Here is a 15,204-nt window from a genome sequence, read left to right as displayed (position 1 = left end):
GCAAGAATTAGGTGTCTCTTCCCATTTCACTCAGTGGTATAAATTTCAGAACAATTGTTTTAGTGGTAGCATTTTAAAGTGTTTGCAATTTCATTTTAATGACAATCACATAAAAAATAAACTATTGACAGAGTACAATGACTTTTAAAATCAGGGAATAAAAAAAGTTTGTTTTCTGTATAAAATGACATACATTCAATAGACAGCTTGGCTGTAATCATAATACATAGATGCCATTTATGGAACAGTAAATGTTGTGAGAGTTTAAACTTCTTGACTTTCATGTGTTTAAATTCATATGTTAATATTATACTAAACCAGTTTTATTGTTTAGTGTAAGAGGTATTCAAGGAGGTGGCAGACATGGAGTTGTGATACAGTAATCTAAGAACATACGAACATGAGGATTTAATGAAATTTAGTTGAAAATGGGCTCTTGGGCGAATTCTAAAGATCCAAAATTTGGAATTTTTGTGAACATTAAGGGAAGGCAACATGCATTTTAAGCAAAGTGTTTAAAAGTTGTTTTGTTTTCTTTATATGTTTTCCAGTGAAAGGGGTGGGTGGTTGACTTAATGCTGGATAGGTCACAGGTATAGTGATAATAACTGAAACCAAACATGTTGTTTACAAGATGTGTATCCTTTCCGCTGTTGTCCTTTCAATCCTTAAGTAGTCACACATTCACACAACTGCAATGCTTTTAGAAAGAACCTAAAGATTGCCTCCTAATGTTGCTTGGGAGATTTACTTGCAGCGAGCCCTTACATTGCTTTCTGTTCCAACACCAGCAATTCCCAACAATTCATACAGGAAAGTTGGATTGGACAACTTTTTCTTGATGATCAGCTTAACTGTTTAATACTAGAATGGAATAATTTATCAAGCAGCAGCTTCATATCTGCATGTCTATGCATTTTAAGGAGTCATAAAAATAATGCTTTTTAAAATTTTTGTTAATAGGACAAAAATAATTCTTTCAGCACAGGAAAAGGCGGCAGACAGTAATAAGTTGAACCCTTGTTGTACTTGGCAGTTTTAAGGATCCTAAAATGATATATTTAAAGAGGTAATTGTCTGTTACAGATAAAAGAATATTACTGTGATAAAAATATAAAAATACAGCTGTTCTTAAAAACTTTGAACTCTTGATCTATATATGGTAACTTTTCAGACAGCTTTGGACAAAAGTGCATTTAGATTTTTTTTATCAAGTGCATTTTGTACTGTAGGTCTGATTTAATACACAAAAACTCAATTACAGCCATGCAGTAGAAAACACTTCCCCCCCGCCCCCTAGTTTCAACTTAGTAAGGGAAATATAAATCCCTTAGCATGACTCTTACAAAGTTACTTGACATTGGAAAGTGAAAGCTGCTGAAAGTGTGGTCTAGAACTGCAAGTTCATCTTTTTCATTAGTGTAAATTAATTACATCTGCTTGCTTGAATATCTTTGGTTATCTGTTTATACACGATTCTAAATTTTGACAAGGTATGTATAGCATTCTGTTGTTTAAAAACTTGATGTGAATCTGACCAAATTAATTTTTCTGTTGGCAGTTAGTATTGCAACTTCTGATAACAAGAGATGAAATAGAGTCAGTATATTGAGAAATTTTGAAAATTTATTTTTTTTTTAATTTTGACACTATAGAAGCTTACTAGGTGAGCAGCGTTCCTCAGCTTTGCCAGGGTTTTCATTATGGTTGCTAGTTAATAATCAGAAAGTAGATTTCCATTTATTGAAAAACTGTAAGGAATTGAAGTTTTTTTGTTTCTCAGTATGTTGGAACAATTTTGACCTGCTGCAGTTAGGCTGCAGAATTAGTAAACATCTTGTACAATAAATACAGTAATGTTTATATATAAAAAGTGGAGCAACTCACAGAAGAGACTGAGGTATTTATTCTGGAATAACTACCACATGTGATCAGAGCACTGGTTTGGGGAGAATAGATTAATATCCTTGTTCTGGTTTGGAGTGGGCAGAGACTTCAGACTCTTTCACATCCCAGGTGAATGCTATAATGATCTTAGCTTTTTGTTGTTCTGGAAATACTTACTTGGGCTGAAATTCAAAGTTTTAGCAAAATCGATATATTTCTACAATAGAGTTTTGTTCTGAAACTGCTTTTGCCTTCATATCTCAATTGAAGTGAAATAAAGTGGGTTTTTTTTCCTTGTACATTTGAAAAACAAACATAACATCTGCTTCTGTACACATCTGGCATCTTAATGTCAAACGACATCATCATCTGTTGTTCTTTAAATCAGGACAAATGTATTTTGTTATTTATTATTTTTTGTTCTGAGTTATTTTGCTGTTTTTGAATCATGAAAGTTTTATTATTTAAAAATCGAGCTACTAGTAATTTTTTGCTTCACTATGTATTTTTGGCCTGCAAGGAACTTTCACTACTAGTTTTTTAAAGGCATTTAATTCTCTTCGTATACATATTGATTTTTGGTGTCAGAACCACATGCAAGATTTGTAATCTTACTTACAGTTTGTAGCTTTACAGACATTTCATGAATACAGCTGTTCAACAGATTTGTATTATCCATATGGATATTACATTGATGAAATATGATCTCTCCTTTGGTTTTTGTTAGCGCTTAACAGCCCCAAAGCAGCAAATGACCCTTTATAGCAAACATAAGAAAAATTTTGGGTTAAAATACTTGCTTACCCTTAACAAAAAATACAGCTTAACAAGTGGTTTCCAATTAATTTTGGGACTGGCTCTTCATTTTGTTAAGTACTATTAGATAAAATTTAAACTTAAGCTGTTGGGTCCTAAGACTTGAGTACAAATTATTTATGATGCATTACCTAATTACCTGTTTAAGTATTGCCAATAACGCTGAGTTTTGTTTCAGTATTTGTATACATTAGTCTTAACTCCTCCTAGAAAGTAAACTCTCTAGACATGTTGTGTAGAGTTCAGACTTTGGAGCATACTGGAATTGGTCCATGCCACTACTCAGTCAGGAACAATTACAAAATACCTTCTCTGAAACCTTGGACTGAAGTTTTTTTCCTTCGTGGTTAAAGGTAATGATCTGATGTATGTGGATAAAAAAAGCTACCACTGAGTGCAGCGTTTTTGTTGCTTATGTGCTTTCATAGCAAACAAGGTTTGGTATTGCAGTTTTGATTCTGTAGCTTTATTTGGCAGTGTATAGCAAGTCAATGACAGTCTTATGGGCTGGATTTCCTTTTCTTCAGCTCTGTAGTGGACAAGATTGTTTCAATGTATTTATAAGCAATGATTCATGGTAATCTAGTCTATTTTCTCCAGGTAATGACCTCCTCTTTTCCTAGTTGTAACAGTATGGTGTTTAGCTTTTGCTAAATGGCAGTTAGGGAAAAGAGTAAATGCCTCCTTATCTGTTAAAGGTCTTAAACTCTTTAAAGCTGTCACGAAGACTTATGTACAAACTGGGACAAAAAATTTTGGTTAAAAATCCAGACAATTTTTTTAATCTACTTGAAAAAAGGACCTAGATTTGTATTGTTATAGAAACAATGTCTAATGTCAACACATATGGTAAGGATGGAAATAATTACAGCACGTGTCATTTTCTAGGAAGAAGGTTAAAAAAATTGGGTATAAATGACTGATAAGTACAATAAGGCAACTATGTGAGAATGAAGGGAAGTCACCATTCTAATTTTAGCAGACTGATAGCACTTAGGTTAGAAAAGCAAATCTAATTACTTTCAATTGGTGAAAAAGCACCAGTGTTTGAAAGAAACTGATTTTATTTTGCCATATGGATTGATGACAGTATTACTGCTTCTATAGCGTTAGGTAATTTTTAATAAGTATATTTAGGAAAACGTTAGTATGTTACTAAGTCTGAAGGAATTATAAAAAGCTTAATTATTCATCAACTCTATGATAATGGGCTGTGTGTTTGTACATTAATGTAATTGCTTAAAAGCGGCTTTACTGGCATGTATTCAAGACTTTGCTATTAGAACTTAAAAAATGACTTTCCGGAATACTACTTAAACCTGATACCACATTATAAAGAAAATAGAGTTACCTTATGTGTGAACTATATGATCTTTTATATATACCTAATGAAACTCGTCTGTGAATGGACTTCTGCACCTTACTTGTCCTTTGATTCTGGAATACTTTTATAATGAAAAGAAACATTCTGGCTTCTTATTTTAATTCTTATTGATGAACCTCATTCTGTAATAGAAGACTATTTTTCTTAAATGGTTCCTACAGTATTATTGCTTATTTCCTGAATGTAGTTTTAGTCTTTTATGCTAACCTCTGTTTCTGTCACAAGGGGAGTTAGAGCACTGTTGCTATTTTATTACAGTCGGTGGGTAATGAACCAAAGTAAAAATTATGTTGCTATTTAATTGCAGAATTCAATAATTTAACTGTTCTGCAAGCACAAATGCTGACTTGATCACTGTATTTGACAAATAGCTGAATTTAATCTTTTATTAAAGCCTCTACTGTGTGTTGTATTGACAATGACATCATATTTTTCTCTTATTCAATAACATAAATATTCAAAATGTGGCATATACAGAAATACAGCTTTGTGGTGATAAGCTTTAAGCTTTTCCTTTTTGTCATTTGTAATAATAATAATACTACTAGTCTTAGTCTTGTGCAAAATTTAAATAGTAAGCTTCTAAATCACTTTGAAAATACTGTTTTCCTAAATTTGTGGTGATTAAGCATGCATAGACACTTTAACAGTCATAAAGAATGCAGTAGATATACCAAAGAATAACGGAGAAACTGAATGATTGAGTCTAGCCATAATTTAAAACCAGGTAAAAATGAGAATGCTTAAAAAAAAATTAATATACTTAATCAGTCACCAATGTGGTGTCTCAAAACTGCTCTGCAAATTGTACTTTGGTTTTGAAGTTATAGAAGGTCTTTTAGGATCAGTCCTATAACCCCTAAAATATGCAAATAGTGTTTTTTATTTCATGTGTATATTCTCTTAGTTGATTTGGCTGCTGAATGCAAAGTGGAAAAGTGGAGTGCATATTTGTTGACTGGATACTACTGGCATAATCAACCTCTAAACCCTCCCCACCCCCCAAAATAATGTTCATTTTCAGAGTAGGGAGAAGGAGAGAGATAGGAATATCCAACAGAAGCCTGCAGATGCTCACAAATTCCTTAGCTTGTTGCATTTAACTTGAAAATATTTCTTCATTTGAAAAAATGCTTTGAGTTCTTTTCAGTCTTGTTGGTTGCTTTAAGTCTTGTTTTCTTACTTCCCTTCTTATGGATAGTCTGGAACAATACCAAGTGTTGCTAAAAGAATAAAGTAAACCAGCCATTTTTTTCTTGTTTTTTTCAGTTGTAATCTAATACGGTCACATAAAATAGATCACTTCTTAGAATTAATATCTCCTTAAAATGTAAATTTTGCACTGAGGATAATATTTGCAAAAATATCTTAAGCTTTCTTGGGACTCTCAGTATCATTGCTCTGAATGTTTATGTATGTATGTTTCCTGAAATCATAACTGACAACTGTCTACTACTACAATTGTCTTATCTTATATTGGTCTTCCATTTTTCATGTGTGTAGGTTGCTATGGTGTTGATGGAGAGAGTGACTCTATCATGAGCTCAGCTTCAGAAAATTCCACGGAACCTTGGTTTTGTGATGCATGCAAATGTGGTGTCACGCCTAGTTGTGAATTGTGTCCTAACCAGGATGGGATCTTCAAGGAGACTGATGCAGGCAGGTAAGACTGAAGAAGTGATGTTTTGAATTTGATGTCATCTTACGTTAAAAAGGTTGGGTTTTGGGCTAATCTGTTCCTATAGGAGACAGTGTCATAAATTAAACTTTGTTGTTGATATCCTTTCTCTCTCACCTCACTTTTGAGTTGGGTGCTCTTTGGATAGTCAATTACCTAATTTTTTGTGTGCTCCTCATATTCTTTTTGCCCACTATAATATTAGGAAGGTGTTGTCTTAACGTGAATTGGAACATGAAGATTTATGGACCTATGAGCAAAAGATGTACCTAGGTGAAACAAAGATCACCATTTACTTCAAGGACTGATAAATCCTGTTCTTCAGTATGAAGTCACCGTGTATTGTGATACGTATATAGATGTTCTACTGGATATACTAGAAGACCTTTCTTTGTTCCCTTGAACTACTTGTGTGATGCATCTTTTTTAACACAGAAACATATTAGTGAAGGTGATGGGAGTCTTTAAAAAGAAACTTTTGTTTGTTTGTTTGTTTGCATCAGGAATGCAATTTACATTTAAACAAAAAGGTTTCCTGTGTAGAGGAAGTTAATGTCTTGTAAACTCTTATTCAGTATTCACACATCTGCAAGGATAATGGCATGAAAGACATTTCTCAGTTAAACAGTGGCTTGAACTATTCACAGCAGGGACTGGGGATCAGAAACTTAGAGAAAAATTGTGTAGTTGTTTTGGATTTGCTCAAGCTTGGAGGTTGCAGTGAGAAGAGCAGTGTTTGAGTCCCTTGAGCCTCACTGCTGAATAGTAGTATTATGTTCTAGCAAGGATAGCTGGTGTGGCTGGTCACAGTGGTTCTCTGATGGTGACTGAGCTTGTAGTGTTTGGTATCTGCCGTCAGTCGCTGTAGAATCTGAGCATGTGTTCTGCTAGTTCAATTTAATCAGCTGCCAGAAACCTGCATTTTATGCCTTGCTAGTATTGTGCTTCTTTCATGGTTAATCCTGAAGAGTAGCAAAACACTGAAGTGCTCTTCTTTAGTTAATAACACCACAAAAAAGAATGAAGGCTGCAGCAGAGGGGGAAAACATCTTCCAGACTTCTTGTCATATTAGATTGGGAGAAGTAAGTGGCCATTGGGAAAATCAAAGCATGTGCTCCATTTCAAGGAAGGAAGAGTAGACTTCATCCTCTCTGTAGTATTGTGCTTCATGCAAGGTAACACCACTGCAACCTTGTAGAGACTCTGCTCAAGTCTGGTGACTTTCAAATATGATGGAAGTGGGAGGAGAACTCCATGCTTCTTTTTAGGATAGCTAAGGACTGGGTGTCACTAATGGCAGTGGAAAAAATGGAAAAAAGTAATAAAATTATTGAAGTTGTGCTAAAGGTATGCAGACAGACCTAGTATATTATCATTATTTGGAATGATGAAAATTATATTCTTGATTTTTGAGAGTATGCTTCACTTCTGATAATTTCCAGCCAGAGATGAGCTTTTTAGAATGGAGTTCAGGTCTAATTTGAGAATAAGTGGATTAATTCTCATGTAATGTCTTCCATTCCTGTCACATTTGGAAATAAATTAAGATGTAGATATTAAGGGTCCAATTTATGGCTAGTGTTACTGTTTTTTGGTGGGTGGTGGGGTTTTGGGTTTTTTGTTGTTTTTAAGACCATGGCAATTAAGTTCTTTTTCCATACATTTTACAGTTATATAAATTGCAGGTGTGTGGTAATATACAAAGCTTTCAGATGCTAGTCCTGTCATAAGCTTTTCATTGATCATGTTAACGTGGAAAGGCAATAATTAGTTGGTAAGGCTGTTCAGAGGAAAGAGCAGCTTTCTTAGTCCCTTAGTCCTGTTTGAACATATCTGTTTGAGATAGATCTCTGCAGACGTTTATATTTCTGTCTTACTGATGATAATTGATAAGTTGGAAAGAATCCAGTTAAATATTCAGTATTAGTACATATACTTCAAGTACTTTAAAATTTAGAAATGTCAACATGTGTTACTGTAAAACCTCTTGTGTTTTTTTAATATGAATTCATAGACACATTACTATTTACACTTAGCTGTATATTGTAGAACACCATTTTTTGTTCTAGTAAATCGCAAAATATAACCATGTCCTTGCTTTTTCTTCACCCGCTGGTTTGTAGTGGTCTTCATGGTTTTTCCTACTCATTGTGAAGAGTTCCATAGTTAGACTTGCACAAAACCTAGGAAGTGAGTTAAAATGAAGTAAAAATTTAATCTTACCATCTGTATTAGTAAGCTTTTGTATCTGTTATCACTTAAGTATACAGCTGTCTTGTAATGTATGCATAAACATACCCATATCTGGTTGGGGTGTTTTTTTTCCCCCTTTTTCCCAGTTCTTCGGTGTTTGCTGTTTTTTGGTTTTTGTATTTGTTTGCTTTTTTATTTTTTCCCTACTTTCCGGTTTTACACAGACTTTACTGTTGCTAATACTGTAATGATCTGGTCCTGCCATCACTAAAAGCTCAGCAGAGCTCAGGATGATGGTTTGGAATGCTTTTTTTCACATACTGTGTTGTCTGTCTTCAGGAAAGTAAATACGGTATTAAAATGTCATAAGTTGATTCAGGTTTTGTGGATTAAATTGTACATGCTCTTGCATTTCTTCCTTAGTTTGTATTTTTTTCTGATAGCAAAAACAATTTGAGTTTGTGTTGGGAATAAAGAGATAACTAGGGTATTCATAACACTGAACTTTGACTGTTCAATGCAGATGCTAGCAATAATCTTTGGAGGCATCTACCTTTCTCCACTCAATATACATTGAGCTCAACTTCTCAATTTATAGCTGAGATGCATTTTAAAGATATACATACAGCATGTGAAAGAAATCTTTTTTTCACTTCATGTCTTCTATATGCATCTTATAAAGGGGAAACGCTGAAAGTAGAAGAAAATACTGTGCTATTTAAAAAAAAAAAAAGTTACACAAGTAAGTCAGGATTTGTAGTGAATAATTTTGACCCCATAGAAGCAGTTGTGCTTCTTTTTAAATACTTTTGGGGTTCAGATCCTCAGTTTCTGGTCTGTCTTGGCTTCAATAGTGTCTGTGCATCTCCCTTATAAAGCTGTTACACAATTAAATTGTACTTTTCAGTTCTCTATTTTAATAATAATGCTATATGGAAAAAATGTTTTTAAAGACTGAAGTCAATTGTCTAACAGTTAGGAAATGTGAGAATCAATATTACCTGGAAAATTTTATTACAACCTTTTTATTCCTGTGTTCTTTAAGGCAGTTTAAGCACTATATATGTAATTTCTCATTTAACCATAATAGAGACTACAGTCAACATTTAAAAAATTGTTTAAATTTCTTCTTGTAAAATGGTGGTATTCTTTTGGTTGATGTGGAAGTGTTTTCTCTGTAACACTGGTTCTCTGTGCAGAAGCACATGCCTGCTTTGGTGTTTGTGGGCATTAGCACAATAATTTATTATAGTTATTATTGTATTTTTACCTGTTGGGTAATGTGATATGGCTATCGTGAACAAGTAGAAGTTTATTCTCCCAGATGAATAGAGCCTCTGTAATAGAAAAAACAAATACTAACTACCATGTGAAAATTCTGTGCTCGCTCTCTTTCTATCATTTATTTACAAATTTGAATTCTCAAGGGTAAATAGGGCACTACAGGCTAAGGGTGGGGTCTTGTGGCAGGCAATGTCCATCATGTTTTCATTGTATTCAGTAAACTGCAACCCAATTCGGTTCTTTTCTTGAAATACTAGCAGAGCGGAATTGCTGAAAAACAGAATCCTTTAACTTACCATTGCTGTCCATCCCCTTGCCACCTTTTTGAAATAAATTCTCCATATGCATCGGTGCTGGAAATTACACAAACCAAACCTATTCAGTTTCTCTTCATAATCAAGTTGGAATAATTTCTCTGTTCCTACGTGAAAGTGAATTATTAAAATAATGAGGTGCTTAGTTTCTCAGCAGAAGCCTTTTCACGTTAACCTCTCAGTTTCACAAGCATAAATGTGAATTTATGGAATTTTATTTCTCAAAATGCTGTTATCAGAGAATATGAATTCTGCCCTTATTTCAGTATGGAGTTTTTCTTCTTCCGTAATCAACATCTGTCATCATTGCTTCAAGCTAAATGGATGGTAAAGTAACAAGGAAGATTATTCTTCTTTGATTACCCAATTTGTCTTAATTACAAGGTTCTAAAACATGTGCAGCTAAATAAATGAGCAGGAAAATATTTAGAACTGGTATTAAAAGCAGCTGAAATTGCTTCAGCTGTGAACTTGACTGACTTGTGTATGTTTTTTAATAAAGATTCAGGTCTGAGTTCGCATATAGGTGGTTAAAGAAATGAGGCATTTGTGTGCCAATCACACTGAAATGGCAGTTTAAATCTGTGATACTGTAATACTTGGGTGACATGTACTAAAACATTTCGAGAAGGTCAGTATGAAGCAAGCAGCCAGCTGTTGGGTTTATCATAGATAAACTTCTACAGAGTGCAGCAGCATTTAATACACCAGTGGAGCATGAAAAAACTGTGCAAATTGAATTGAGAAGCAGCTGCTTGTAGAAGATGTGTATCTTTATATTGAACTTTGGAGGGTACATTTAGGAGGCTGTATTAAAACTTACTATCAAAAATCTCCAACCAGAACCTTGGATTTTTGTGAAGAATAGTAATTGTGGAGATGTGTAACTTCTGTTTATACAAATTTTTTCTGTATAACACATCTTAAATCAGTGGAAGAGTATAGAAAAGAAGCCCTACAGAATTCTGACGGTTTTTATTTACAAACAAGCAGTCTCTCTATCTTAAGGTTACAGGTATTCTGTGTGTGGTATTTTGCTTTTTAAAAAAAAAAGGTATTTTGATTCCTTTTGAAAATGAGTAGAATATGCTCATTTAAATGAGGTATTTATTTTAGTAAATGCATACTATTTACCAAAATACACACTTATGCACACACATATGCTTTTTTGTAGAAGAATATTTCATAAAGGTATTGTAGTGATCTAGGCCAAACTATTGCTAGCTCTGGACACAGTGTCGAAGGGCAGAGATGGTACTAGATGCTCCATTGCTCTGCTGAAGGAGTATCTTGTGCCTCCATTGCTTTTGTGGGGAGGCAGACAGAAGATGCAGTTTTTATATACTAATGAAAAGAATCTTATTTTTTGTATATAACATTGTATTAAGTTAGGGAGTTGTGCTGGCATACTGGAGTGCTTATACTGTAATAAAAACAGCGATGAGCTTTACTCCTTATCTGAGCAACAAGAAGTTTGGCAGAACACTTGAGTATCTCAGCTTGTTCTCTGGCAGCTAGCATGCTGTAATATTTGTACCATGTTATTTAAAGGCAAGGTTGTAACTCATCTTTAAACTTTAAATTTTCTTTGAGTATTCCAGTAGTTACAGTGCTGTGACCAAACTGTTTTGTGGATGTGGAGAACCCTAGTAAAATCTGTAAAGACAAAGCAATGCAGTTTTTCCATGTAAATGTGTATTTGTGTATACATTATTCTCATTGTTTTAATTTTTTGTGTTTTAAAGGGAATTTATGACTTAGCATCTCAAACCTGAGTGATTGAACAATAGGGTAAAAACTTGTTTTCAAATACACAGATGAAGAGAGTCTTGTCAGATATGACACTGTATCAGTCAGTGTTGTGGCTTGTTAGATTTACTGAGAAATTTCTTATAGAGTGAAGTGAGTTAATGGCTTCTAAGTAGTTTCTTACTGTTACTGGGATTTTTCTGTTATACAGTTACTATCATGGACTATTTTGGGGGAGAATGCTAAACAAACAGTCTGTCCACCAATTTCGTACATTGCAAGATCATTGTTTTCTTTTGTAAAGACTTAAACGTATATCTATTTTTGAGCTTGCTACTGAACCTTTCCTATCTTGCTTTTTTGGAATTTCTGGTTGGACATATGAGTCATGTATAGTTAACTTTAAACTTAATAATTCTGAATGTGATAAATTCCAGCAGTATAGGTCTAAGGACCACTGATGAGAAATGTGCTGATTTGGGGAAACATGGGAGATGAGGGTTACATGTAGCTCCTGACTAGTATAATCATCAGCTTCAGGATTTCTCTTATCTGTAGAGAGCCAGTTAATAACAGGATAATAAACATGCTGTTTAAGTGGAGCTAAACCCAGGATCTTACTGGTCTGGTCCCAGTCCCCCAATTGATTTTTTTTTTTTCACTTGATGCACAAAAAAAGAGGAGGGAAAAGAGATAGACTAAACAGTGGTAGAAGATTGAAAAAAAAGAGCACAGCAGTGTAGATGCAAATTTAAGTAGGTAGTAACAGGTCTGTGCTGAACCCCTGGTATTGAAGGAGATTGGAAAATTGCATTATGTGAGTAATGAAAGAGCTAAGGGAAGAAGTGTTTCTGGCATCATCATGAGTCTTCTTGAATACAGGGAGTAGATTCTATGATTCTGTTAGAACAGAACAGAAGTTTTAATCTTCACTAGTGATATATTTACTGTTAACGTTAATGACTGGGAATTAACTGAATTAATGTACTTGCTAAGGATCAAACACAGGATATTTCAGCTCACTTATGTCCGAAGTCTCTGGTTGTATCCCATATCATCTCAGAGCTTGTAGGTTCAAAATGGTAGCTACACACCTCTGCAATTGTAAGGCTGTTTTCTTGAATATTTTAAGATAACAGAAAGTAGCAATCTTGACCTGTCTATGACAGTTTGCTCCCACCTAGTGACTTAGCAAGGGGTAGCAAATAGTGTCTGGAATTTCAATAAAACAGAAAGTTTGTTTTGGAGAGGAACAATTCGTTTTTTGGAGTAGTTTTTCAGTTGACTTGAGTCGTGCATGCTGTGTAGAACAGATTTTGAGTTTGTCACTAACTGATGGTTTGTGACAATGAGAGATGGATCTTTTAGAAAGTGTTCATTACGTAAGAAGAAGAAAATGTGTCTTCTGCTGCAAGGCTGTCTTTTGGTAACTGAGACTTTCAGGAGATTATGAAGATGTCTATCAAAGGCAGACTTGAGGCTGAAGCCTTTACCATTGTGTTGTATTGAATTACTAGACACTGAGGTCCAGATTCATGCTGTCTCATTTTATGCCCCTCAGGGCTGAAGATTTAGACCTATTACCCTCCAGTTTGTTTATGGCCAGTGAAGAAGAATACAGCTAACTGTTCATCTGACTTTCAGATAGGTATTTCTGTAATACAGCTCAGGTGTGTTTATAATTGAATGCAGCTCCTATCTGTGTTGCTTAAAATTAGTTAGTTGTCGTGATGCTAACAGGTCTAACAGTGCAAAGTCTGACGGATGCTGTGTTGTAGATACTTCATAGCTATATGCCTAAAGCTCAGTGTTGCTGTGACTACCTGTACAATTTTGTTCCTCCCCTTCCCACCCTGTGCCCCATCATGAAAGTATCTGTCTGCCTTAGCTTTATAAGTAATATCAAAATCTTCACATACGGTTCATGTTACATGAAAAGCTGTGTGGAGCCCCACATGAGAGCCATCAGCACAGAAAGGTGATGGCAGCCCAGCCCTTGATCCAGACAGGCAGAGCAACCCCAGTGGCTTTGAAAAGCCTTACTCTATGGTTCAGTGCGTGAGCTGCTGAATTCCAAATATGCATTTTCTCCCTGCTTCTCTTGTACTTTCCTTCAAACACATTTCTTCTAGTGTCTGTAACATTCACAAGGCACTTTGAAATCTGCAAATGGTGAGTATAATACAGGATCAAAATGTTGATAACAATAACCTAATTTTGTGTGCTGTTTTAGGTGGGTCCATATTGTTTGTGCCCTCTATGTGCCAGGAGTGGCATTCGGAGATATTGACAAACTGCGGCCAGTAACGCTTACAGAAATGAATTATTCAAAGTATGGTGCCAAGGTAAGTTTAGAAGAGACGTACTGCCAACAAGTAGCTTTATTTTATATTTTTACGTATAATAGAATAACATATGTCTTCCCAACTTTATTTTTCTTGTTTATAGCAGTTGCAGTGAGGTTCAGGGCTAAAAATGAGATTAAGTTTGTTCATGGTTGTTATACCATTGCTCTTCCCTCCCTCTCTCTTTCTGTTTTCCTTACCACTGTTCTCCATAATTTCCATCCCTGTTTTCCTCCCTAATTTCCCTTATTTTTTACACAGGTGCTAACTAGTTTATTTTAAAGTCAGTTAGTGGCAGATTGCCAAAATGTGGATGGAGAGTGAAGAGGATTTATGGGGTGCGAAATGGAGAAATGGAAGGTTAGGTTGACTGAGAAAGTGACAGATGTACATTCAGTAAGAATTACTTTAGGGTCTATATAATTATAAGCTAGAATGCATACAAAAAGGTTGCTGCAAAGCAGTATTTAAAAAAATCTACAAAAACATGGGGCCCTCAACTTTAACAGAAAAATGGCTTTAAAATTAAAATGGTTTTACATGTAAATATTTTCAATCCAGATCAAAAGTGATCATGCACAAACCATACAGAAAACCATTGCAATGGACAGAGGACACCACTCAGTAATGTGCTAAGTGCTGTTTCTATAGATGATGGAGACAGTGTGGAGAAGCCATATATATCAGGCTGATGTGAGGGAAGGTGGTTGTACTCCTGCTGCTCTAATGCTTCATTTGTGTGTAGTCAGTTTCATTTTCTGGAATGTCAATTTGTCAAGTTGAATACTAAATGAAAATATATAGTACATTTTTAAAAATACACACAATATATAAAATAAATTAAAACACTTTGGATTGCCCATGTACAACAATACCTGAGAAGCATGTTCAGCACGGGCCTGCTGAGGCATTTAGCATCGTTTAGAAACGTTTGTATGAAAAAAAGTCGGAGCAAGCTCCCCAAAACCTACAAACTGTTGTTGCAATGAATCATGCATTTTATTTTTATTTTATTAACATGAGTGATGTATAGGAGCAGGGCTAAGAATTTGGATGTATTTTGTTACTGTAAGGTGAAGGTGAACTGCACAGATGAGGACTCATTACTCTTGCAGAGCCGTAAACAAACGCTGTTCTCTGTATCAAGTGTGGAAGTTACAGCTTGCTTAGCTAAATTTCCTCCTACAACAGCAGCTTAATATAATACTCTTTTTCACTTCGTTTCTTATTTGTTACGTGTTGCTGTTACACAGTTAAAGGGTGCTCTTCCAGTGTAGTGTATGGGGTGTTTTGAGATTCTTCAATCACTGAGTTTTCTTTGCCATTCCTTTCTGTTGTTGTTTAACTTTCTGCATGGAGATATTTTCTGTAGGTGATACACAGCTTTCTTCTGTCTTCAGTGTGAGAGATTAAGAAAAGCACACCTGTATAATTTCTCATGATCTTTATGCACTGGATAGCAGCACTGCTTAAACAGCCCATGTTCTCATTTGCTTGTTCCTGCTTACGTGCTCATCACTCTAGTTTGCTGGCACAGTTGTTTGGTATGATTT

At 34.9% G+C, this 15,204-nt stretch overlaps 1 protein-coding gene across 4 annotated transcripts in view; it reads left to right on the top strand.

Annotated features, from left to right (window-relative positions):
- The window catches only part of PHF14 (PHD finger protein 14), a 169,266-nt gene that overhangs the window by 22,592 nt on the left and 131,470 nt on the right, over nucleotides 1-15,204 (top strand). For all 4 annotated transcript variants that reach the window (XM_030008263.1, XM_030008261.1, XM_030008264.1 and 1 more), the window contains exons 5-6: nucleotides 5,591-5,750; nucleotides 13,540-13,651. In XM_030008263.1, coding sequence (XP_029864123.1) covers nucleotides 5,591-5,750; nucleotides 13,540-13,651 — 272 coding nt within the window. The remainder of the gene's footprint in view (nucleotides 1-5,590; nucleotides 5,751-13,539; nucleotides 13,652-15,204) is intronic.

The sequence above is a fragment of the Aquila chrysaetos genome, chromosome 3 (assembly GCF_900496995.4).
Source record: "Aquila chrysaetos chrysaetos chromosome 3, bAquChr1.4, whole genome shotgun sequence".
Classification (NCBI taxonomy): Eukaryota; Metazoa; Chordata; class Aves; order Accipitriformes; family Accipitridae; genus Aquila; species Aquila chrysaetos.
Note: the sequence above shows the minus strand (reverse complement) of the source record. Positions and strands in the feature narration are given on the sequence as shown.